At 35.3% G+C, this 27607-nt stretch overlaps 1 protein-coding gene across 1 annotated transcript; it reads right to left on the reverse strand.

The window, feature by feature from the left end:
• Nucleotides 1–1811: 1811 nt before the first annotated feature.
• LOC134251266 (lysine-specific demethylase 4C-like) lies at nt 1812–26398 on the reverse strand. Its single transcript, XM_062733648.1, has 18 exons — nt 26313–26398; nt 11990–12136; nt 11654–11829; nt 11199–11557; nt 10918–11021; nt 10616–10753; nt 10324–10466; nt 7071–10156; nt 6670–6894; nt 6403–6578; nt 5626–5839; nt 5461–5540; nt 5161–5325; nt 4404–4595; nt 3768–3944; nt 2999–3112; nt 2740–2832; nt 1812–2571 (listed from the first exon to the last, which is right to left on the reverse strand). Exons 2-18 carry the CDS (start codon nt 12122–12124, stop codon nt 2455–2457), a joined length of 5694 nt encoding a protein of 1897 aa, XP_062589632.1. The 5' UTR covers nt 12125–12136; nt 26313–26398; the 3' UTR covers nt 1812–2454.
• Nucleotides 26399–27607: the final 1209 nt, after the last annotated feature.

Here is a 27607-nt window from a genome sequence, read left to right on the forward strand (position 1 = left end):
TGCTGATGTCTTTCCTTATATAACAATGCTAATAAAATTGAAATTCAATTTCCAATGACATGCAGTTGGTCACATGATCAGACTTTCTTGAGTATGAAAAGGCAAAAGCAAACTGCACGACCCATTTACAAAGTTCCAATTGTGACATCACATTACGTCGTCGATACGTTATGTTGCATTTCCAAAGAGAGTCTAAATAATGCCTATATTTCTTTCTAACAAGACTAAAAATGTCAAATATAAATATAAGAAATAAACGATCATTTTTAGAGTTTCACTGGGTATGACATGAAGTCGGTCACGTGATCAAATTCTATAACACCCTTATGTGATCAAACCTACTATAGCACCCACAGGGCGTTATAGAATATGATCGCGTGACTGACTTCATGTCATACCTCAGTGAAACTCTAAAAATGATACTTTATTTCGTAATTAACAAAGTGTGATAAAACTAGTCCCGATAGGTTGCAAGATAAGGCAAACAGAAATTTCTTTACATCTATCAGCACTAACAAGGCCCTTTAGCTCAGTAGATAGACTGTGAGTGTTGTTTTATACAACCTCATGTAAGACATTTCATAAAGGTAGGAAATCTCAAGATAGAGAATGTTATTTTCACCCCATTCGCCCTTTGGGCGAATTTTAAACAGGGCAAAATCGAAGAACACTGTATAATTTCTTAAACTGAACTGTGAATGGGCAGATTTAAAACTGAGCAAAATTGTCAGCAAGTGTTTAAGGGCAAAAATAACCCTGCATACAGTATGTAGTGAGGACATGCTCAAACTGTCACGAGATGTGGTTCATCAATAGCTCAGTCTAACTTCGTAGAGTCGATTTAAACAGGGCAAAATCAAAGAACACTGTATAATTTCTTGAACTGAACTGTGAATGGGCAGATTTAAAACTGAGCAAAATTGTCAGCAAGTGTTTAAGGGCAAAAATAACCCTGCATACAGTATGTAGTGAGGACATGCTCAAACTGTCACGAGATGTGGTTCATCAATAGCTCAGTCTAACTCCGTAGAGTCGATTTACATGGTAAATCTTGGGGTTGTAGGTTTGGGTCACTTTCAATATTTAACTTTGTTTCCCTATTGTAAAACCAACTCTACTCATCAGGGGACATGATTTGAACTATTTAAATTCTTCACTACCCTAGGAAGATACCACTTTTCTTGTCCAGTAGTTCTTGAATTTTTTTTCTATTACCACTTTACTTGAATTTTTGCCTTTTCTTAATCATCTCCCCTTGGAAGTTCAGCTGTTTTGATGCATTACCTCTTGTGAACATCTTATGCCCAGAAAAAAATTGGGAAAATCAGTATGTACACATAGTTTATGTGAAAAATTGTGTCTTCAATGGCACACGTATTTTGTCACAGGCTAAGAATCAAGAAAGTTTAGAAGCATCATGGGCACATTTATTAAATATGAACAAAGCCATTAAATGATCCTAGTCATGAAGTGCAAGAGGTAATAGGAAAAGATTATCCACATATTGTGTAGATTCAAGTGTTCACAGCAACACAAGGCTCAGTTTGGGTCACTGACTCCAAGTCCAGTAGGGGATCCAAGTTTTGTACAGTCCAATACACATGAATTTTATCCTTTTCTTTTCAAGAATTAAACCAGTGTATTCTCTTTTAGTCCAGGGTGGCAAAGACTGAGAGATCAAAGTTTTACACACAAGTTTTTCACTTCAACCAGTACAAAATAAAATGGAAATCTTGATGAAACATAAATATTCAAGGCAGCTACATTTTACAATTACTAAGAAAAAAGATAAAATCCAGAAACTTTCCTCAATCAATAATGCAGATTTATTCAGTAAAAATTACAGCGCATAATTTTGCATGTAAAATCCTGTGAGTGTACAATTTTCTTCTATAAGTCTGATTCCATACAACTCACGTGAAGAATATACACAAAAATCATTAAAGAAGAGTGCATGATAAAGGATACACTACACAAGTAAAAGTCAAAACAACATATAAAAGTACAATAAATACCTTATTTAACATTAATAAATAAATGCTGCCTACTTTTTCTCTTTTATTATGTACAGCATATAGAGATCACTGTCAGGGCCACACTTTTATTTTCAGTGAACATTTCAAGTTTTAAGTATTTTGTTGGGTTCCAAAAATCAGGATTTATAGTCTTAAAGTGGAAAGAGGTTACACAAAACAGAAAAAAATGCACAATGCATTCAAATATCATATCAACCCCAAAAATACATGTATCCTTCTCAATTTCATTAATAATACTTATCTAAAAGCAATTTATGAAACTGATTTTATAAATCAGTAATTTTTTAACAATATGCAGGAGATTGACACTGAAGTAAAATTCATTGTCTCTGACGCTCTGTAAGTGCCCTATACAATACATAAAGAGTTCAACGTCCTATACACAAAATCACAGATATGCCAGCAGCCCTTGGTTGCTTTAGCCATTGAGTTTGGAGTATGAGACTTTGGGTTTATTCCTTGTGTGGTGATCACCAACTTCTGCTTTGATTTCATCATCGTAAAGCAGATTGTATTTCCTTTCTGTGGCTTCGGACTATAGATAAAAGGTAAAAAAGTAAAATAAAATAATATGCAGTACACATTCTGAAACTAGAACATCAGAAGAATTTAATGCTTACTGAATGGCAGTGGTAACAATATTTATTTAGAGCCTAAAATATTCCTCCAATCCTGCGATAATTTTCCTATCTTTTCTACTTACCAGTCGGGATCTGACATGTTTTGGGAGCTCTTCGTCTAACGTCCAAAGCTCATGCCTTTTGAAGTCCCTTTCCACTCCATCTTCAAACTGTATCTGTATTATCAATGTTAGGAATCAATGACCTTTTCTTTCATAATTAAGTACAGGTAAATATTGATTCAGCAAGGCAATGCATGCCGAGTTATACATTGTTTACTTAAATTGATATTTCCAAGATATATGCACATAATGGAATTATTTCCCTGATGCTCAGACTTACATAATACATGACCACGACGTTGGTGCCTTTGTAAGTGGCTCCGTATAGTTCCCCATCAGTCCATTTGACTTGGACAGGAGCTCCCACTACTGGAAGGTGAGATGGAGAGTATCCCTACAAATCAAACAATCCACTAACGTCAAATGCATTATTTTTACACTTCTTACTGTATATACGTATAAAATAATTTTGTTTTTTCTTCTCACACAGTTACTGGAAGCATTTACATGCACCTGTATCTAAAATTACGTAGTAATTAATATACATATTGATACTAGTCTATAATATTTCGTACATTAGTTTATCATGAAATATTTACATTTGCAAATGTTTTCCTTTATATAACACTACTGAAAGGAATGCGTATCTATAACTGTATAAATACAGGTATGGGGTCAAGAGGTCATAGATGTGCGTTTGGATAATCGTTTGACGTAATTTCTCAGTGACGTCATAAAGGGTCGACACGCGTTCATTGAATTACATACATGCCGTTGGGTTTGAAAAATAATGCATTTCACACGTTAAAAGTCACAATTATGCAAATATAAAGTATGAATTAGTCACAAATGTAAATATAAGTAATAAGGTATCATTTTAAAACATCTATCGGGCTATAAATACGGGTCACTTTAAAGTACGAGATTAAATTCATAATAAAGCCCTTCGGGCTTTATGGAATTTAATCTCGTGACCGACCCGTATTTATATCCCGATAGATGTTTAAAAATGATACCTTATTTCTTAATAAAATTCTATGCATACTTACTACAATATCCTCAGGAAAAGTGTCGTCACTGAAGGAGCCATCATCAAAATCCAGACAACAGAATGTCTGTTTCTTAATTTTCACAACACTGGCTTTATAATATCGAGTGTTTCTATGTCTGGCATACACTTTATCACCCACTTTTAGATTAGTCGTCTCTCTCTCCTTAGCAAAGGCCTGAAATGTGAAAAGGTAACTATTAATACACTTCATCCTGATGTCCAAAGTCAAAATATGACCCTAAAGCATGTTCACTGTTCTGCATACTTAATTCTATCATTGATCACTTCCATTACTTGTACATATCCTTTATAGGTGTGTATATAATACTGGTTCAACATACTTATATACCTGCTGATAATCAACATATATTTCAAAGAATGAATCTACGAACAATGATACAGGAAAAATTCGGTATCTTGAAATTGGCAGGACTCCGAAAACATCAAGATATCGAGGTGTAAAGATATCAGAATTGACATTTGCTATTAATGATTACATGACATGGCCAATGTCCATGTGCATCCCAATCTTTATCACATATCTGATGCTGAGTCACTTTAAAGTCACATACAGTTAATTAAAGTCAACCTCCCTTTCTAGCATCATAAATAATATAAATATAAAGGGTATTACCTTTTCCCTGTGGGCTCCATGTTTGTTACAGGTTGTGTACACAGGGAACGGCCAATCACTGGTCTCGAACAGGACGCCAGCAGCGTAGGCACAGGTCACGTGGAAGGAGGAGGAACATTTCCCCACGGAACAGAGGACACTGACTCCCACAGTCTTATCACTGTTGTGTAGGGGGTGACAGTAATAACATTTCTGTAAACAGACAATCCCAGAATTAGCTCGCTGTAATCAATAAACTTATCTATTCAATCTGTAATGATAATAAACAAGTCAATGCACATGTATCAAATTAATAAATATGTAAACAGAAAGTCATGAAAATCATCAGAATAGGTGTTAAAAATGATTAAAAAGAAAGTTAAATTGATGGTGATGGAAAGTTTGTTCTGCTGAATAAAAGAAATTAATGAAAAAAAAATTCAAATATAATAGAAAATTATTAAAATGATATTGTTTTTTTAAAGTGTAATTCATTGAATAACTATTACAAGTAATTCAAAAAACGGTCAATTTCAAATTACTTTTGAAAAATTTCATTTTCATACAAGAATTTTATAAGCAGAATTTTTGAGGGTTTTAAATTTGGCATTATTAGCGAGTGATGAAATAGACAGAATTGAATACTGCTAAGCAATAATTGCTTTTAATAAGTAAGTTTCTAAATTCAACATTTCATGATTGCTAAAATTTCCACTTATACAGTACTTTTTTTCAAAACTCATTTGACAAATATATTACGTTATCTTTTCACACATACTAATCGAACTCTGTTGGTGAGAATTCCATCGATGTTGATTGGTTCCCGTTTGAGGATGTTGTCAAACTTGACCTCTGTGATAGTCAGAGCACACACAATGTGGGCCCACTTCCCGTTACTGGTGGGCTTCAGGGCCCCGCCCCTCATACAACACAGGCAACACTCCTGTAAAATCAAAATTATCAATTCTGTTGTAATCTATACTGGCAAACACTTCTGATAACATGTAAATCGAAGACATGAGTAGACTTTTTTTTTTTACAAGATAAGAAGTAAATAATATGGTGGCTTCAAACTTACAGCTGCTATCTGCTGACGGACACATCGAGTGCACCTCCACAGCTTCTTGTTTTGAGGTAGATCCAGCACACCATAACAACCTATACACAATACAGAAGGTGTCACATCAACAATGAAAACTTAATATGAACAAACTTCATCCTGACTTTTCTTAGCTGTACTTACTAGCATGGACACAGACTTTACAGTCCTGACACACCAGCAGCTGACTTAGCCCGTCCTTGTCCAGGTGTGCCTGAATTCTAGCTGGAGTGGGGTTATCTTCACTACAGGCAAAACAGGTCTCCGGTATCATAGGCAGCGTTTTCTCTGGTATGGATTTCTTTCCCTTTTTAGCCTTTGTAGGGCTGTGGCTGTCTTCTTGCTTGTCCAGTAACATCTGGAAAAAGTCAATCATTCATTATAATTCTCTCAAAAAGGTTCCTTTATGTTTTGTGGAATGCATTGTAATGAAATTGGGAAAATATTTCCCAAGTATATACAGTGTATATATCTTATTACATATTGGTTATTTACATAATACTTTCAAATATACTTTAATATAAAATGGCAACTTCTTGGAAAACAAAATAGTAGTATACTAACAATTAGAAATCACCAATTATTACAAAAATGTAAAAATTATTTTCAATTTATATTTTTTCCTTTCATTCAAATTGGAAATATTTCAACTGTAATGAGGAAGATACTTTTTATTTACGAAAGTACTGATATATACTGTAGATCACTTAATTTTTGCGAGACAGTCATTTACTCTTTTTTAGCGACACCAAATTTTCAAGAATTATGGATATTAATCTGTATAGCATAAAGGAATACTTATATATGTGAGAATGAAATTTTTGCGAGCACACTGCCTTGCGTAATACCACAAAAATAAAGCTCATCTGAATAAAACATGATTTACAGTATAATGAAGATAAAGGGACATTGCCTACTTACATGTAATGGCTTAAATAATGCACAAATGGAACAATGTGGCAATTTCTGGCTAAGTTTTACATTAAAGTCTTGTTCTGCATTAAAATCCAGCAACAAATGTTGCCATAAGTTTCTCACAGGCTTAGTCCATTCATCTGTCATAATTCTCTCAGGAAAAGCTGAAATTTCATAGTTGTCTGAAATTTACAAAAGGAAAAATATTACTCCAACTAAATGACCCAAATCAGCAGCTTGTCATTTGGGATCATTCAATGTTAAGGTTTGAACCTTTTTTGATATCTTGTCCACTACTGTTCCGTTTCTTTTTGCGCCCACTCTGGTCTTTAGAACCGTCTTTGACACCACTGCTATTCCTTGACCTATTCTTCTCTGAATCTTTAGCATCACCTTTGGATTTCGGAATTTTATTTTCATCCTGATGCTTTTTTTTCCCCCCTTTCCCATCCACACTGTGAGATCGTGGGGATGTTGCTGCATTGGATTTCTTTTTAGCTGCCTGCATGACAGAAATGTAAAATATCAATACATACAACTTAAGCAATATGACATTTATTAATGCATTATCAGCATAACCAGAAATGTAAAATATTGATACAATAAATAAACTCCCTATCTTGCAGAATCAGAATGAGTAAAAACATGATCAATTTCACATGCACCCCCAAAACTTGCCTTAGTGGGTGACAGTTGGCCACTGCCCCCAGAAACGTCCGAGATGTCTGGTGACCGTTTACTGGTAGGACTCCCTGAGAAAGCACTGTAGCTGGACACCTGAACTAACGTTTTGTCATCCGACCCTGGGCTGGACATTCGGTAAAGTGACTGGTTAGAACTCGGGGACAAAAGTCCAGCTTTGACTTTGTGCTCCAGGCTAGTGTCATTCATAATACTATCACTCTCCTTCTTTGGTACCTTTGTGGGGACCTCCTCCTGCCCACTGTCAGCCGCCACTTTGTGTTTCGCCGTGGTGGACGTGGTGGTAGTCATTGCAGTCACTCCTGATACCTGGGATATTGGCACTATTGGTTGGGGAACTAACTGAAGTACTTTGTTTGGACTCACAATGGCACCATAAGTCTGATCCACATCACTGTTTAACCCACCATTAGCAGGTGCCCCATTGAATTTGGTTGTTGTTCCAGGATTGAGTGCATCCGAGGCCTGAGCAGGCTTAAGTGCCACACTGGTGACAGGCTGTGTTTGTACTGATGCCACCACTGTAGACTGGGGAACTGACACCTGACTGGAGGTCACAACAGCCTGGAAATGTGGAGTCTTAGGATCCACCTGGAAGGCGGTGGGGGTGGGGTGAATCTGTGTGACACCTTGTAACAGGAACTGAGTGGTGCCTGAAAACTGTGGTCTTCCACCAAACTGAGGGACAGTGGCTGTTTTCTGTCCTAGCACTGGAGTGGATGCCACCAGTGTTGCTTGAGGTTTTCCAGCCATGGCTAATATGTTTTGTTGACCCCCCACATTAAGTGATTTGGATTGAGGAACAATACATAATGTAGAGTTTGGTACAACTTGTGGTGATACTGCTATCCTTAATGGAGTTGTCACAGTCTGTTGTACAAGTGGGTTTCCAATTTTCTGCACAGAAGGCTGCACAATAATGTTTCCTGTCACTGAATTTGCAATAGATGAGGATGATATTTGTAAAATGTTTGTGGCAGCTTGATTCTGTAGCAAGATTGTATTTCCTCCCGATTGGGAAACCACTGGAACTAAACTTATAGTTCCTGAAGGAGATTTCATCTGAACATATTTCATAGTGCTGTTGACATTAACAGTTTTTGAAGTTTGTGATTTTGATTCTGAGTATGTTATTCCTCTGGTTGCCTTCAGTAATTGGCTGACAGTGGGTGGTGCCGTAACAACTGTGCCAGATCCTGAAGTTTTCTCATTATTTTGAAGAACCCCATTTGAGAGAAGAATTTTTTGTTTCACCTGTGATGCATTAGTAACGGCGGAAGTAGGGGTTGCGGAGGTACTGCTGCCAGTAGTAGTAGTACCAGAATGCATCACAGGTATATTCACTAAAAAAGTCTGCTGTTGTTGTGAGGGTAGATTGGGTTGACCACTCAGGGCCTGTAGAAGAAGATTTGATTGGGCTGTCGGCGGCACAGCTGGATTTAATGGTTGTAGCCTAGGATTGGGATTAGAAGGTCTATTCATATGAGCCTGGGGCGGTCTTTGATTGGAATGTGAAGGTAGAGAAGACGAATGAGAAAGAAGGGATGATGGTGTTCCTATGCAGGTAGTTGAACCACAAGCATTGCTTGGTAACGGTGGAGAACCCAGACCACCATGGTCATGTGACACTGCCTCTGCCAATCCCATGGTTCCCCCAACTCTCTGTCTCCCTGGACTAAGTAGAGAGCGGGGAGACTTTGATCCTGACGAAGAAGAAGTGGATTCCGGTATTTGTGTTAGCATGCTGTTGGCTAATTTAAATGCTTCAGACATGTTGGAAAACAAACTCTGCTGTGATCCTGTGAGTTTCATAGGTGGTGCATTCATAATATCAGGTGGTTTTGGTTCCAAATTCTTTAAGTCACTTGTCCCTGAGGCACCAGAATTTTCTCCATGTCCAGTCTTGTTATCACTGTTTGATCCCCCCATCTTGTTATCATTGTTTGACATCTCAGAGCTTGCTGTTGAGGAAAATGAAAGATCTAGAGCCTGCGATCCTTCCTGTTTTGGTTCACTTGTTATGGTCGCTGAAGCAGTGGATTTCATTCTCACAGTTTTGACGTATTCAGCTGTTCCATGCAAAGATGTTGGGGAAGCTACTGACAAAGTCTTAGGCACTTGCATATCACCAAATAAACTAGAGGACACTCTGTGCTCTTGTTTAACATTATTGCTGCCATTACTAGGTTGTTTAGCTGTTGAGCTCAATAAATCTCCAAATGAAACACCAGAACTTTGATTAAATGGAGACTCTGCATAAGGTTTGCCCTTAGTATTACTTTGCAGCATTTGTTGTTGTTCGATCCACCTAATTGTTGGCATGAGGAAGTTGATGCGATTGAAGTCCGACTGACTCTGTTGTTGGGCTGTCATATTTGTCTGTGTGAGGGGCAGGAAAGAATAGGAATGGTGACCAGGGTTTTCTTTCCTGGATCTCTTTTTGGGTATCACTTGTTTTACGCCATCATCTGCTTTTGGTAATCCTTTTTCACTCTTCACTGGCACTGAAGAGATACTGTCCATGCTAGCATCACGGGATGGGTCACTCATGCTCTCTGAAGCATCTTGTTTGATTTGACCTTTTTCTAGTTTGACTTCTGCTTTCCTTTTCTTAGGTTTGTATTTTTTAGGTGGCATTTCTTCCACTACACTTCCTGGACGCAATGCTAATGCCGATGAACGGGCCGCCACTAACGATTCAAACGCAGCTTGAAAAGATGACGGTCCATTCTTTTTTGGGGTTTCCTTTTTCTTGGACACGTCCTTTAGGTACATGTTGATTTTCTGCTTGCTGTCAGCGTCGGTCGACTTCTTGTCCTCGGTGTCCTCTGAACACTCCTCCTCTGTCGATCCTCCATACTTGTCCTCATCACACGACTCCTCTGCTGACTCCTCAGAACCCGAGTTTCCTTCCTTCTCTGTACTCTTTTTGGGTGTTTTGCTCGACTTTCCTTTACTTTTCCTGGGTGATTGCTCAGCCTTTCTTGATATGGGATGCCTTTTTGTCTGTATGGTTCCAGAGTTATTTGCTTCAATGGCCTTTTCACCACCAGAGTCCCTAATATAAAAGGTAAATGAATGGGTGATTAGGGTTGTATCACATCTTACTTAAAAAATTTAAGGACCTTTTATTTCTAACGACTTCACAGAAAAGAAGGAACTGACTTTATCAGATAATTGTCATTTTCCCATATGTTCATTGAAACTTTTGAGTGAGAAGCTTACTTGTGTTTATAAAGTTTAGACTGGTCATCCTCCGGATGAGGGGCTACATCTTTACCAAGCTTCCAAAGATCATATCTGTCAGGCTGAAACCTCTTCACAAAGCAATCCATGCTGATCTTAACACCATCTTTACGGCAAGTACACTATACAAAGAGGCATACATTAAAATATACCTTTCACCTGTAATGCTATGGTTTAATAAGGAAAATATCAAGTCTTGACTTACAGAACTATTTTTCTATAGTACTTTAAACAGTATCATCATGCTCATTTGAATTCAATTAAAAATTACTTGTAAGCATCTCTTTCCATATTCAATCCACCTCCTTGTAGCAAAATTGGTGGATTCGGCGCAGTTAAACCCATGATTGTAGCCTGCATGGTAGCCGTAGGGGAAGGTGATCATAAACTCCCCAGCCTCCTGTGTAATCTGCAGAAAAATTAACAGATCCAAAGCTTTAGTCACTCATCCACAAACTTTATTGTATAACTAAATCTGAAACTTTAACCATTTTCAAACAAAATCCTGTTCTATGATATGTCCTTTTAAGACTTCAATGCATATTCCATGATTATCATTAATTATTAAAATACCTTGTTAAAGGGAATAGAGTACTGTTTTAAAATTGCTGGTGAGATCAGTGTCATTTTGTGCCTCAAAAAAGCAGGACATGACTGAAAACTGCTTGGAAAGAATCCTAAAAAATAAAGACAAAGAAAATTTCACATAAGGATTGTTTTCATTTTGAATATAAACAGAAGAGCAAAGGAATAAATTGTTAAAAATCAAAATAATGAAAAATTAAAAGATACACTTAATTTATATAATAGTACTGCAGTGAATTGCTTTTATTACAGTAACAGTCCATTTCTACCTTGAGCTAGTCTTTCCAATCTTCTCCCATGTTCTGGGGGGATGGCATACCAGGATTTGGGTGCTCCAAAGTGAACATAGTTAATACTGTACAGGTCCATATCCTCTGTATGCCAGGGAAAAGTCGTCTTCCACATCCCAAAATAGAGATAGGCAGTGTTGACACCCTCAATCTTAATTCCATAATCACCGTTCACATAATCAAGTATTGTACCCAGTTTGTTGATATTCCAATAGTCCTGATCTGTGTCATATAAAGAACCAGAAATGTCTGCTCCATAGATAGGATTCACAAAGGTGATATTCTTCCAGTATTTCCTTTCTAGTTCTTCATAATCAAAATGTCTTGGTGTTCGATATCTACAACAACACAAAAATAAAAATATAAATATAATCGTTTACTATTGATAAACCTACAAACACTTGTGAATTATCCAGCTGGATTTCACAACACACCTGTCACTATTCGCCAACTTTTCAAAATCTTTGCAATGGATGGCCTTCTTTTGTACGTTGAACTGTTGGTAGAGACCTTGACAACCAGTAACAACCTGATTTATGGGAGCTGGTATGGTGATGTCAATGTCATCATACCCATTTCTCCTCGGTGACCATTCAGGAGGAGGGATGACCTTAATATCAAAAAATATATATAAATCTACGACCAAAGTTTGCTATATAAATGTACAAATGCAATAGAGTATAATGAATAATCTAGTCATTTTTTTTAAAAGTGGAGACTTCTATTATACTTTTTAAATTTTAAAAATCCATGTTAGTTAATAAACAAACCTTTGCGACCCCGGCTTTATGAGCCCCACACGATTCCATGTACTCTACGTACTTGGTGAAGTCTTTAAATTCCTCCATTGTGGGCCGAAACACCATGATTTTAGGTATGCTATTACCTCCACTCGAAGACTCCATTTTCTCATTTACCTGAAATAAGACATACATTACTTATCTGAATAATTATTCACAAGACATATACCGATATTCATACATAACAAAGAATATGAAGCATTTAGTTACAAGTGACCATTAACTTTGTGCCATTCCAATACATGCACACTTGGCAAACACATTTTTTTACTCTTTGCCATTCCGAGAATTGTACTATTTAAGGACAGACGATACGTTCCTAAATAATGTATAATTTTTATCCAAAGTAAAGCTTTTTTTACAAGTTAGCTCACAAAAATTGAGGTACCTTACCAGGCAGTTGTGCAAGATACCAGAGGGTAGTGTTGCCTATATTAATCCATTTGGAAAGAAACTTAAATTGCCAAAATCAAAAATTTTACTGTTGTAATTGTTAAAAGACAATTAGAAACCAATTTAGAAATCAGAAGGTAATTATAATTTTAAATATTTTTCATATATTATGAACATAAACAGAACAGATTTCTGGGGAACGAACTGTCTGGCCTTAGAAGGTATTAACATCTAATGAGGAAAAATATAATGCCTTGCTATGGACAGAACACTCTATGCAGAAAAATGTTTAACTTATCAATAAATGCATATGAGTTGCGTCAAGCGAAAAGGGACCTTCGTGACATAAACGTAATTACGTCACAATAGCGCTTCAAAGACGTGACGTCTCGCCAGTGCGTTTGCCGATAAAAGAAATCATACGATTAAGCAAAACAAAAATATGGTTGCGTAATACATATTTTTAAAAAAAAATATACACGCCTAAAACTGTTTTTAAAAAAATGAACAATGTCGTCAATTTATAGATTTACTGGTAATTTTTCCAAAATAATCTATAAACAAATTTAATTTTTGATTGTTTATGAATGGTTTTATTCGTGAGCTGTCAAAAATTTTCATCAACAAATCAATGTACGTGTCTGCCTTAAGCCCTGAAAACAATCGCTTCTTTGGCTTTTCCGGCTGAGCTTCAGACTCTACAGATAAGCAAGTGGTCCCTGCATTTATTTCTTTTTTTTTTCTTGTTTTTTTCTTTTTTTTTTTTTTTGGGGGGGGGGCATGTCACATTCCAGATTGTTTCTCAGTTTAAGGCGTTAGACAGAGAGGCCCGAGAATTGGCGACACAGTGTCCAAAATTTGTCATCAGATATTAAATATTAGAATCAAGTCCACTGATTCTAGCTTAGTTTCAATAGCATTTATTTCAATGCATATGATATAATAAATATGAACGCAGCAGCTAGGAACCTTTGTCTGTAGCCATGTCATAAAGGATGAAGGGGCGAAAGCCATACGGTCTTCCGTATTTGCTCCTTAACACGTCACCTTTGGTCAACACTCTGAGGTTTTAAAACTGCATGACGCAATAAAATGTAAAGATAATACACAGTGGTCATTTTCAAAATTAATTTGTGGTCTTGTTTTCATTGCCTAAATTAATTGCAATAACTTAAAACTAAACACGGTAACTTTAGGTATTTTAAAGCTGATGTTGTCAAAGTCGAAAATTATAATCGAAATACTTCACGTGTAAAATCAGACGCATGTAGGTCGATAGTTTTACTTTCGGATGACTAATTTTATTTCAGGCAAAAAGAGTACTTCCGGACTAAAAATATAAGCACATCTTGAGTTTATAATCTTACACAATATTGTAATTAAATGGTTTGATACCCCCTCCTTATTATGTTCCCCAAACGGAGTTTGGGAACATATTGTTTTTACTCGGTTTCTTATTAGGGTCTTCCGTCTCCAACGGAAGACCCTTCTATTATTCTATTGTTTCTTTTTCACTTTTATTATTATTATTATTATTCTTTTTCTTCTTACAATTTTTGTGCAGAAGATTTCTCGGAGATGGCTCGATCAATCAACTTGAAATTTTCAGGAAAGGTGTGTCGTCAACTAAACCTGATCCGTTTTTCTCATTTTTTCGAAAATCACTTCCGGTCGGAAGTTATTGCCCTTTAATCGAAATTTAGAGGACCTCCTTGTCATCACCAGAACTCAAGAACGGCTTACGCTAGAACACTGAAATTTTTACCAAAGATAAAGGACATGTTGCCAATATGCACAATGGTTCTCAAATTTTCCGGAAATGCCTAGTATGGAAGCTCGGTAGGGGTCAAAATTTAGGACACGAATCATGACTGAATTTTTGAGACATTTTGCATCATATCTTTTATAATATAATTATTTTGTTAAAACATATTGAGCAATATTTGCGCAAAATGACAAGATCTTTAATATGATATCAAGAAAAAAGTGCTGACTCATCACATTAGGGGCCGAGAGGGGCCAAAAGTTTATTTTCGATAACTCTTTAACATTCAACATTTTGTTATACATTACTGAAGCAAAAATGTTTATCTCAACATTTTACAACTATATATTATGATTTTAATGTCGTATAATACATGATTAGGGGCCAAAAGGGGCCAGAATGCTAAATCTTTGACGCTTTATATCTCGAAAGTGAGAAATATTTTGACAAGTAATATTGAACAAAAGATGTTCAAAATCATGTTCTAAACAATATGTAACCTTTCATTTTTTGCTAAAAGTCCCCATTAGGGAGCTGAAGGGTTGGCCCCTAAATATTTCTTTTGCGAATAACTCGAAAACGAAAAAGAATCTCTTAATAGTTATTGAACAAAAAGTCTTCAAAATCCTAAGAGCTTTAAGATGAAATCAAGAAAAAGGGGCTGGGCACTCAAATTAGGGGCCAAAAGGGGCTTAAAGTCTTTTTTCGATAACTCTTTAACAGTCAATATTTTGTTATACATTACTGAAGCAAAAATGTTTATCTCAACATTTTACAACTTTATATTATGATTTTAATGTCGTATAATACATGATTAGGGGCCAAAAGGGGCCAGAATGCTAAATCTTTGACGCTTTATATCTCGAAAGTGAGAAATATTTTGACAAGTAATATTGAACAAAAGATGTTCAAAATCATGTTCTAAACAATATGTAACCTTTTATTTTTTGCTAAAAGTCCCCATTAGGGAGCTGAAGGGTTGGCCCCTAAATATTTCTTTTGCGAATAACTCGAAAACGAAAAAGAATCTCTGAATAGTTATTGAACAAAAAGTCTTCAAAATCCTAAGAGCTTCAAGATGAAATCAAAAAAAAGGGGCTGGGCACTCAAATTAGGGGCCAAAAGGGGCTTAAAGTCTTTTTTCGATAACTCTTTAACAGTCAATATTTTGTTATACATTACTGAAGCAAAAATGTTTATCTCAACATTTTACAACTATATATTATGATTTTAATGTCGTATAATACATGATTAGGGGCCAAAAGGGGCCAGAATGCTAAATCTTTGACGCTTTATATCTCAAAAGTGAGAAATATTTTGACAAGTAATATTGAAAAAAAGATGTTCAAAATCATGTTCTAAACAATATGTAACCTTTTATTTTTTGCTAAAAGTCCCCATTAGGGAGCTGAAGGGTTGGCCCCTAAATATTTCTTTTGCGAATAACTCGAAAACGAAAAAGAATCTCTGAATAGTTATTGAACAAAAAGTCTTCAAAATCCTAAGAGCTTCAAGATGAAATCAAAAAAAAGGGGCTGGGCACTCAAATTAGGGGCCAAAAGGGGCTTAAAGTCTTTTTTCGATAACTCTTTAACAGTCAATATTTTGTTATACATTACTGAAGCAAAAATGTTTATCTCAACATTTTACAACTATATATTATGATTTTAATGTCGTATAATACATGATTAGGGGCCAAAAGGGGCCAGAATGCTAAATCTTTGACGCTTTATATCTCAAAAGTGAGAAATATTTTGACAAGTAATATTGAACAAAAGATGTTCAAAATCATGTTCTAAACAATATGTAACCTTTCATTTTTTTTCTAAAAGTCCCCATTAGGGAGATGAAGGGTTGGCCCCTAAATATTTCTTTTGCGAATAACTCGAAAACGAAAAAGAATCTCTGAATATTTATTGAACAAAAAGTCTTCAAAAACCTAAGAGCTTCAAGATGAAATCAAGAAAAAGGGGCTGGGCACTCAAATTAGGGGCCAAAAGGGGCTTAAAGTCTTTTTTCGATAACTCTTAACAGTCAACATTTTGTTATACATTACTGAAGCAAAAATGTTTATCTCAACATTTTACAACTATGTATTATGATTTTAATGTCGTATAATACACGATTAGGAGCCAAAAGGGACCAGAATGCTAAATATTTGACGCTTTATATCTCGAAAATGAGAAATATATTGATAAGTAATATTGAACAAAAGATGTTCAAAATCATGTTCTGAACAATATGCAACCTTTTATTTTTCGCTAAACGTCCCAATTAAGGAGTTGAAGGGCTGGACCCTAAATATTTCTTATGTGAATAACTCAAAAACGAAAAAAAATCTCTGAATAGTTGTTTAACAAAAAGTCATCAAAATCCTGAGAGCTTTCAGATGATATGAAGAAAAAAGGACTGATCCCTAATCTTTGGGGGCGTGAAGGGCCAAGAGTTGATTTTTTAAAAGTCTTTAATGTTCAATGTCTTTTTACAGATTATGGAAAATCATTATTTTAGAATGAAAATCTCAATCAAAATCTTATCTCATCTTATCAAGAATTGGACGGAAGACCCACTCGTTGCTCGCAACGAGATCGTATCTAGTTATTATCATTATTTTTTTCTTACCGATTTTGTGCACGCGATTTCTCGGAAACGGCTGGACCGATTTTCACTAAACTTTCAGATCTGATAGATATTTATCTGAACCTTGTCGGAAATTTTTTATAAGTACGTCGTCACTTCCGGTCGTGATATATGGACGATTTTCTGATTTTTAGAGGGTCGGCTTGTCCTGAGATCTCCTCCTAAACGACTTAAGATATCGACTTGAGATTTTCAGTGAAGGTAGAGGAAGGATAGTAGATGTGACATTTTGCATAAAGAGCTTTCCAGGTAAAAAGGCATCGACGCTCGCCTGGGCTCGAAAAATAAGCTCATACGCATCTCACAAAAATTGATACGTTTTCTTTTATATCTTTTTACCTGTTAATATTTTGTTAAGACATATATAATAAAAAATGTGCAGTATAGTACAACCTTTCATTTGGTATCAAGTAAATGGGGTTAGCCCTTCAAAATAGGGGCAAAGAGGGGCCAAAAGTCTCTCGTCTTTAACTTTTTTGTTTTTCAATATTTTAAAATTATATGAGTATAGTTGATAGAAACATTTCTTATTAGGCTGAATATATGATTCGTTTGTAAATTTATAAATTCAAACTCGAGATATTAACATTCAAAAATCTGAAGCGGGACCAAAATGGCGGCGGTCTCTGTCAATGCCGACATTTCGCAATAGCGGTTAACAGAGGCAACCGAGCGTTTGCTTGAACGAAAGTAACATAAAGAGCAATGAAATGTGTACGGATAATTGGATTGTCACGTCGTAGGTTCGTTGCTATTCTGTGTCAAACTACATTTATAATCCAAGGTCTCCTTACAAGTCTTCTTTAATTGGTTTTGGTTGTTTCTCAAAGTAGAAAAAGAAAAGAATTAATGTGCAAATTAAGTACTCATTGATGATATTATCTAAATCAAAAGAATTTAATCAAAAGAGAAAAGGCATGATTCCATGATGTTTTATCAAAGATCATAGTCAAAATCATATCTCATCTTATCGAAAATTCGGACGGAAGACCTACTCGTTGCTCGCAACGAGATCGCATCTAGTTATTAGGGTCTTCCGTCTTCAGCGGAAGACCCTTCTATTATTCTTCGGTTTCTTTTTCACTTTTATTATTATTATTATTATTCTTTTTTCTCCTTACCGATTTTGTGCAGAAGATTTCTCGGAGATGGCTCAATCGATTTGGTTCAAATTTTCGGTGTTGATGTGCTTCTATCTGAAGTTTGTACCGGCGCTTCGATTTTGAAAAAATCACTTCCGGTCGGGAGTTATCGCCCTTTGATCAAAATTTAGATGACCTCCATGTCTGTGATGGAACTCAAAAACGGCTCAAGCTAGAAAGCTGAAATTTTCAGGGATGGTAGAGGACATGTTGCCATATTGCACCTGGGTCAGGATATTTTCCGGAAGTGCCTAGTATGGGAGCTCGGTAGGGGTCAAAATTTAGGACACGAATAATGACCGATTTTGTGAGACATTTTGCATCATATCTTTTGAAGTTTAAATATTTTGTTAAAACATACTGAACATCATTTGTGCAGAACATCAAGATCTTTCATATTATACCAAGAAAAAAGTGCTGACTCATCACATTAAGGGCAAAAAGGGGACAGAAGTCTTTAATCGATAAATCTTTAACAATCAATATTTTGGTATATATTACTGAACAAAAAATGTTAAGCTGAACAATCTACAACTATATATTATGATTTTCATGTCGTATGGTATATAATTAGGGGCCACAAGGGGCCAGAATGCTAAATCTTTGATGCTTTATATCTCGAAAGGGAGAAATATTTTGATAAGCAATATTGAACAGAAGATGTTCAAAATAATGTTCTAAACAATATGCAACCTTCCATTTTTTGCTAAACGTCCCCATTAAGGAGTTGAAGGGTTGGCCCCTAAATATTTCTTTTGCTAATAACTCAAAAACAAAAAAGAATTTCTGAACAGTTGATGAACACAAAATGTTCAAAATCTTAAGATCTTTAAGATGAGATCCCAAAAAAGGGGCTGGGCACTCGAATTAGGGGCCAAGAGGGGCCAAAAGTCTTCAATCGATAACTCTTTATCAGTCAATATTTTGTAATATATTACTGAAGCAAAGATGTTTATCTCAACCATCTACAACTATATATTATAATTTTTATGTCGTATGTTACATATTTAGGGGCAACAAGGGGCCAGAATGCAAAATCTTTGACGCTTTATATCTCGAGAGGGAGAAATATTTTGATAAGCAATATTGAACAGAAGATGTTCAAAATAATGTTCTGAACAATATGCAATCTTTCATTTTTTGCTAAACGTCCCCATTAAGGAGTTGAAGGGTTGGCCCCTAAATATTTCTTTTGCTAATAGCTCAAAAACGAAAAAGAATTTCTGAACAGTTGATGAACACAAAATGTTCAAAATCTTAAGATCTTTTGGATGAGATCCCGAAAAAGGGGCTGGGCACTCGAATTAGGGGCCAAGAGGGGCCAAAAGTCTTCAATCAATAACTTTTTATCAGTTAATATTTTGTAATACATTACTGAAGCAAAGATATTTATCTCAACCATCTTCAACTATATATTATGGTTTTTATGTCGTATGGTACATAATTAGGGGCCACAAGGGGCCAGAATGCTAAATCTTTGATGCTTTATATCTCGAAAGGGAGAAATATTTTGATAAACAATATTAAACAAAAGATGTTCAAAATAATGTTCTGAACAATATGCAACCTTTCATTTTTTGCTTAACGTCCCCATTAAGGAGTTGAAGGGTTGGCCCCTAAATATTTCTTTTGCTAATAGCTCAAAAACGAAAAAGAATTTCTGAACAGTTGTTGAACACAAAGTGTTCAAAATCTTAAGATCTTTAAGAAGAGATCCCGAAAAAGGGGCTGGGCACTCGAATAAGGGGCCAAGAGGGGCCAAAAGTCTTCAATCGATTACTCTTTATCAGTTAATATTTTGTATTACATTACTGAAGCAAAGATGTTTATCTTAACAATCTACAACTATATATTATGGTTTTTATGTCGTATGGTACATAATTAGGGGCCACAAGGGGCCAGAATGCAAAATCTTTGATGCTTTATATCTCGAAAGGGAGAAATATTTTGATAAGCAATATTGAACAAAAGTTGTTCAAAATAATGTTTTGAACAATATGCAACCTTTCATTTTTTGCTTAACGTCCCCATTAAGGAGTTTAAGGGTTGGCCCCTAAATATTTCTTTTGCTAATACATGTAGCTCAAAACGAAAAAGAATTTCTGAACAGTTGATGAACACAAAATGTTCAAAATCTTAAGATCTTTAGGATGAGATCCCGAAAAAGGGGCTGGGCACTCGAAGGGGCCAAGAGGGGCCAAAAGTCTTCAATCAATAACTCTTTATCAGTTAATATTTTGTAATACATTACTGAAGCAAAGATGTTTATCTCAACCATCTTCAACTATATATTATGGTTTTTATGTCGTATGGTACATAATTAGGGGCCACAAGGGGCCACAAGGGGCCAGAATGCTAAATCTTTGATGCTTTATATCTCGAAAGGGAGAAATATTTAGATAAGCAATACTGAACAAAAGATGTTCAAAATAATGTTCTGAACAATATGCAACCTTTCATTTTTTGCTTAACGTCCCCATTAAGGGGTTGAAGGGTTAGACCCTAAATATTTCTTTTGCTAATAGCTCAAAAACGAAAAAGAATTTCTGAACAGTTGTTGAACACAAAATGTTCAAAATCGTAAGATCTTTAAGATGATATGAATAAAAAGGACCGATTCCTAAAATTAGGGGCCATTAGGGGCAAAAGGCCGATTTTTTTAAGTATTTAATGTTCAATGTCTTTTTACAGATTGTGGTAAATCATTATTTTAGAATGAAAATCGCAATCAAAATCTTATCTCATCTCATCAAGAATTGGACGGAAGACCCACTCGTTGCTCGCAACGAGATCGTATCTAGTTATTATTATTTTTTTTCTTATTTGTTCTCCGGTACTTTTTTGTCCGCGAGTGTTCTCAGAAACTGTTCACCCAACTGACCTAAAACCTTTTTAGGGTTAATAGGTGTGTAGTGTAGGTGTGCGGATCGAAGGTCATTTTGCGCGCATACGCCTGCACGTGCGTGCGCGTGAAATGAGTGAATTGACTGATATACTTAATATAGCTATAACTTTTACATTTTTTGATGAAATGCTTTGAAACTCATTACATAAGGATACATTAATAATGGTAATAGTATGACACTGTCAAATTAGCACGAACTCACGCGCATGCACGTGCGCCTTGCTCTGATTGGCTGAAACAAAAATCTCAATATATCTTTTGTTTTCCGACGAAATGCTTTGAAATTTTTAACATTGTCATGAATTAGGATATCCTACAACATGATATGGAAAAAATTTCATGAAATAACGCGCATGCACGTGTGCTGCAATCTGACTGGCTGAATGTTTAAATGGCTATATCTCCTTTGTTTTTTGACGAAATGCTTTGAAATTTAAAACATAGTCATGCATCAAGACATCCTGCAATATGATATATAAAAAAATTCAAGAAATCACGCGCATGCACGTGTGCTGCAATCTGATTGGCTGAAACTTTAAATGGCTATATCTCCTTTGATTTTTGATGAAATGCTTTGAAATTTAAAACATAGTCATGCATCAAGACATCCTGCAATATGATATATAAAAAAATTCAAGAAATCACGCGCATGCACGTGTGCTGCAATCTGATTGGCTGAAACTTTAAATGGCTATATCTCCTTTGATTTTTGATGAAATGCTTTGAAATTTAAAACATAGTCATGCATTAGGATATTCTACAATATGATTTAGAAAAAAATTCTTGAAATCACGTGGATGCACGTGTGCTGCAATCTGATTGGCTGAAACTTGAAATGGCTATAATTCCCTTGGTTTTCAACCAAACAGGATGGGATTTAGAACATGAATATATATAAGGGCCTCTAACAAGAAGGTATGGTCATCATGCACGTGCACGCACGTGCGTGCATTTGGAATGAGTGAAATTAAAAATACACTTGAATGAGTGATTTTTTAATACTTTTGGACTAAATGCTTTAATATTAAGTATATTCAAATATATAGAAAGTGTAGACAAGATTATATGATCATTATGCACTGCATTCACATGCATGGGCACGCATGCAATGTTAAAATTTGAATATAATTGGTATCCTTTTGGTAAAACGTTGTTAAAGTAAAAAATGCACAGATGTTGTCTTATTTAATTAGGCTTACAGGGAATATGGCACCAAAAGGGAGTTGGGGAGCGTTTGGGGAACATCTGTAACGGTTCCCGTTACAATTAGCACTAGTTTTGTATGTGCTAATATTCGTTTTATTACTACGGAAAGGGAAGCCTTTCAAGGATGAATTCCGATTTTTTATTTCTTTATTCTCTTTTGATTTTTAAAATTATTTTATTTTTCGTTTCGATTTTGCTTGTTCATTTTCTTTTTTACGTATTTATTTTACTATTAATTTCTTTCTTAGTTCGACCATAACCAATTTGAACATACACCATATCCCCACCCCCACCCCCTCCTTATAAAAAAAATCGCTCGTATATTTGATCAATGAATGTAGTACCGGATTATTGTCTTGAAATTCACATAATCAGACTGAGTAAAGTTTGTAGATTTTTTTTCAAACCTCGATAGTTCCGTATTCTTTCTGAACTATAGATGATAATTTCATATTTGGGAAACTGTTCACCCCTTTGTTAGTGTTGCCGAAGAACTATCTCAATTTACATTGCGATTGTAAAATCAATTCTTTTATTCACAAACTCTTATTTTTATGAACTCTTAATAATAGTGTCTGATCACCCCCCCCCCCTTTTGTTTATCTCTGTATAATTACCTTTTATACAGCCCTTTCCCATAAATAAAGTTGCTTTCTATACCTGTCTGTTTACTGCATATGATTTAATTTTTTTTTTGTTTTTTTTTTTTGAATCAGGAATGAAAGAAATTTTGACATTTTCATTTTAAGAATTACCCACCCTATAAGAACGAAAAGTTAGGTTTTTAAAAAGTTTTTTTGAATAATATCCTTCAATCAGCATTAATTTGTGACCTCATTTGTTTTATTATTATTATTTTTTTTTGGGGGGGGGGGGGTGTTTATGGCTTACACATATCACTCGGTGCTCCTCGGATGTCTTGTATACCTGTTTAAATGGAGTGTAGCGGAGCAAGACGAGGATTACCGACTACATGCACATCATCCATAATGAGATCTATCTATCAAAAAGTACAAAAAGCAAATTATTGAAACTTTTGCTTACAATCACATGCGGAGAATAAATTGAAGGAAATTTGTACCAATGACAGCGTATTTATTGTTTGGATTTTCGGCGAGTCAGGCTCATTTCACACCATCTAAAAGTATATATGAACGTGATTTTAACTGATTATTTTATTTACATGTATGTAAATGTGTATGTAAATCTGGGACCCTTGACTTGGTCAATAAAATATTCAGGCACGTAGCAACCGAGGGGGGGGGGCAGGGCCCCCCCCCCCCCACTTTTTTCCAGAACATTACCTTAACTATAGGAAATGTCCATTGAAAAGATGGTTGCCCCCCCCCCCCCCCACTTTTTACTACAGTATATACAATGTATTATGCAATGTTAAACAAAGAAACAAATAAATACAAAAGAGTAATATATAGAAATACTTTAAACAAACTTTTATTTACAGTATATTGATTATGTATGTTGTAATCCCCAACTGCTGTAACATCATTTATCTTTAGTTAGTTACTGCTATCAATTTTGAATTTCTGCTTGTATGTTTTTTTTTTTTTTCCTTATTACTTGTATGCCCTGATGGGCCCCAAATTGGTATTAATAAATCTTATCTTATCTTATCTTATCTTATACATGTATATAGCAAGGAAATATGGGAAGATATAGGAAGTGAAAGGAATTTGGTCTTGAAAATAGTTGACTACTACCTCCCCCCCACGAAATAGGATTTTCGAGTTTGGGCAATTTAAAATTGTGGTTTAGAGAATAGGTGGCACATAAGAAAAGCTTAAACATGTCAATTAAAAGTTAACCATTTTATAATGCTCTGAAAATCGAATTTAACGTCTGACTTTGAATTAATTGTGTTGCATCAAACCTAGATAATTATATAGTATACGTAACCTAGGTATTTTTTATCGGTATATTTTAGTGCAGAACAAATTAAACCCCTTAATATTTTTAGCACGTGAATAAACAAAAAACGTTTTTCTTTTAACATTGTACAACACATACATGTAATATTTTATCTTTATCAAATTGTACAACTGTAAGCACCGAAGTATTGTGCCTCAGTTCCAAAGCACAACGTGCCGGACTCTTTTCAAAGAAGACCTCCCTTTCCTCTGCCAATGTACGAAATCTTTTATTTCTTTCACTGATATACATGTATAGTTAAGTAAAAAAAATGATACAGTGTGTGAACCGGTTTATTTAATTTAGTTTTACAGCATATTAAATCATTGTCATACAGGCAAGTACCATCTTGAAGGGGGGGGGGGGGTAAAACACGTTTACTAGTATTCTATTTTGAATTGGGAGATTTTCCGAATTTCAATATAATTTTCAAAATAAAAAAGATTGGAATCCTTTTTGGAAGAAGTGTGAAATAATTAAAAGGCAAATAATTACAATGCCTGAAAGTTACATCCAAACCATCCCCTAAATTTAGTTCATAAAAAAATACATGTGGGCACTGCCTAAGGGTAAGTTATTGTGGAGGTGGGTTTGCGAATACCTAAAGGGAAATAAGATTCACTTTGACAGGGATCAATCCTTAAGACCTTACTACATAAACAGTGATGTCAGATACTCTTTTACACTCCTTTGCCATGCTTTGCGGGCAATCGTAATTACTCGGTCAATCCCGTGAACAATAAATAATTTCTCTTGGAAAATGGCCGTGCTTTTACGAATGCCTTGCGAGATGATTTCAAAGTAGGAACTTTTTCGTTTTTTATGGTCAGCAGTATGTCCCTTGTCAAGGATCCATTCAAATGCGAATTTCCAGTGATGAAAGCATGGTTATGTTGATGATGTAGAAAAAAAGTTGAGATGATGTCGTTGAATATACAATCATTTGGCCAGTTCCGAATTTTGTATTCCTTTAGAATTTACACCTTACTTTATTATTTCAATATACATGTACATTTAGATGATTTTTTATTTCAATAACCTTTAAATTATCAGAATTTTTTTACAAAGTACATGTATACGACCATATAAATGCTAAAATCTGGAAAAATAGATATTGAAGAAACTTTAAAATATATCTAGAAAAAATTATTTCTATATAACTAATACAAAAGGGTGATAAGTAATGACGTTTCAATTATCAATGACGTTGTGTGACGTTACGAAACGTTTTATAGCGTTATCTTGATAGCATTACATTGATTTTATATTGAGTTTTAATTAGAATTCAAAGGGTAAATAATTAAAAATTTGGTATCAAAATATTCAGTAAAACTAGCTCTTTCAGAATCTGTAAAAAACCGATTTTCGAAAATTTTGTCACGAAGGTCCCTTTTCGCTTGACGCAACTCATATACTTAACTTAGTGTAATTATTTTTATTTTAATTTTAATAAAGTGATGTAGCTGATGTATTCCAAAGAAAATTGCTTCCTTCATGTACAAAAACCGTTTGCCTGAACAGGGTTTTGAGAATGTGTGAAAATAATTTTCATGCGACAGACAAACACAAAAATTCTACAGCATTGTTTGTCAATGCTTACAATCTGACAATGTCAATTGTATCGTGTGTTTGTCTAGGCCCTATGAGTTATTTCTAAGGCTAAATATTCTAAGAATGTTCACTTTAATAATATGCTCCTGTAATGCTCAATATCTCAATGTAAAAGTTAACATATACTTTCTTGGAAAAGTCTCTTTTTTTTCTAAAGCCTAACTAGGGCTAGCTTCTAAAACAGGAAAAAAGTAGTTCCGTCAGTGTCAAGGACATTGTCCTGACAGTGGCTTCTAGTGAGAAAACAATCTAATGCACGCTGTCACACCTCATGTCACACCAATGTATTTCTAAGCAAGAGTATGACAGCGATTTAAGACCACTGCACCGCTTATTTTGGTGTAAATGCATTCCTCTAGTCAACAGGAAGTCTGGATTCTGTGTATTTACAACATGGCGGAAACAAACCAACTTAGTCCCAGACGATACATCAACTAACGATGTACGTTGGAACAGACCGAAGAAATTGACAATTCGATACTGCATCAACTGACAATGAAGCATTTCGGCAAATACCTCAACAAAAATAAAATGTATTTTCCGTAATTTGTCATTTTTCGGCACCAACTAGGCTCATTTGTCTGACGACACACTTTCAAACACAGGGTTCGTATTCTTTTCATAAGAATGACAGATCAATTGCTCATAAGAAAAGTAATTATTTTACAATTCAATGATATATATGAAAGCGTGAATATACATTACCGATAAACACGATGCTAGATATAATTGTTTAAGTATTTCCCAGCGTCAACGCAAGTACGTGCCATCTGAACCATTTTATGACCAAATAACATTTAGATTAATTTACAACACATCCGCCCTAAAGTAATCCGTTTTAGTAAACGACTCTTTTTCGATATTCAATCAAAGATTTACAAAAAGATATACTTTTGTTCAATATAACGTCAAAATATAAAATATATAATTATTATTTTTTTCATTTAAACATTAGCAGCACAAAAAAATCCGCGGATTGATTTAACAATTCTGCATAATAAAAATAAAACAGAGGAAGTACATAAAAATCAAAGTACTAAAAATCATCACACTAGGCCCATGTTCAGGGTCGGTAGTAGGGGGAGGGATTTCCCTTTTGGATAAATGTCAAATAATTATATGCCATAGGCATCAGAACCGGCTGGGCAATTTTTTGTTGTTGCAAATATAAACATCATATAGGCATTGAACATTGGGGCGTAGGTTTAGCCCCCCCTCCCCCAACACACACTTTCAAAAGGCACGTTGCAGTTTAGGTCCAAAAAGGGTAAGTGCATGGTCGTGTTTGTAAAGAACAAAATTGGTACCGAAAGAAGTGATCCCCCCCCCATGAAATAGTACTTTCCAGTGGCGTAGCATCGTTTTTGAAAGTGGGGGGGCCAGGCAGAGAAAATTTTTTTTTACTTACCTGAAAAAATTGACAAGCAAAAAAAAAAAAAAAAAAAGTAAAAGTTGCCCGAAGTCGAAAATCCTATTTCGGGGGAGGGGGGGGGGGGGGTACGTAAACTTTTTTTCAGTGTCAACTACTTTTAGTACACCAACTCTTATACTACATTTTCGGTACATTTCTAAAACTGGGGGGGGGGGGGGGGCAAACAGGCTTTGAATTAACATTTCCTATAGTGTAAGTAAGGTTGGGTGAGGGGGCCAGGCCCCCCCTGGCCCCCCCGGATACTACGCCCCTGCTTTCGTGTTTGGGCGATGGTCACATTTTTCTCTCTCTCTTGTTTTGGTTTGAATTTTTTTCATTTTCACTTACCCCCTCCCCCCCCCCTCCATTCCATTTGATTTCGAAGCCAATGTAATACTAAGTACTATCAGTATGTTTTAAGGTTACAACAGAGCATTTCACCGCAAGGCCGAACTCAATTTTTGGTTTAAGTATGATCAAACAATTTTTTTTACTATTAAAGATGAACTGAAATTTCATTTTGGACAGATCGTTTTTCATTTCCCTTTTTTGCTTGTCAGTTTTTCAGCATTCAAGCATTTTACATCAA

This window comes from Saccostrea cucullata, unplaced genomic scaffold (genome assembly GCF_032062105.1).
Source record: "Saccostrea cucullata isolate Sc308-1 unplaced genomic scaffold, CSIRO_AGI_Scuc_v1 ctg272, whole genome shotgun sequence".
Lineage (NCBI taxonomy): Eukaryota > Metazoa > Mollusca > Bivalvia > Ostreida > Ostreidae > Saccostrea > Saccostrea cuccullata.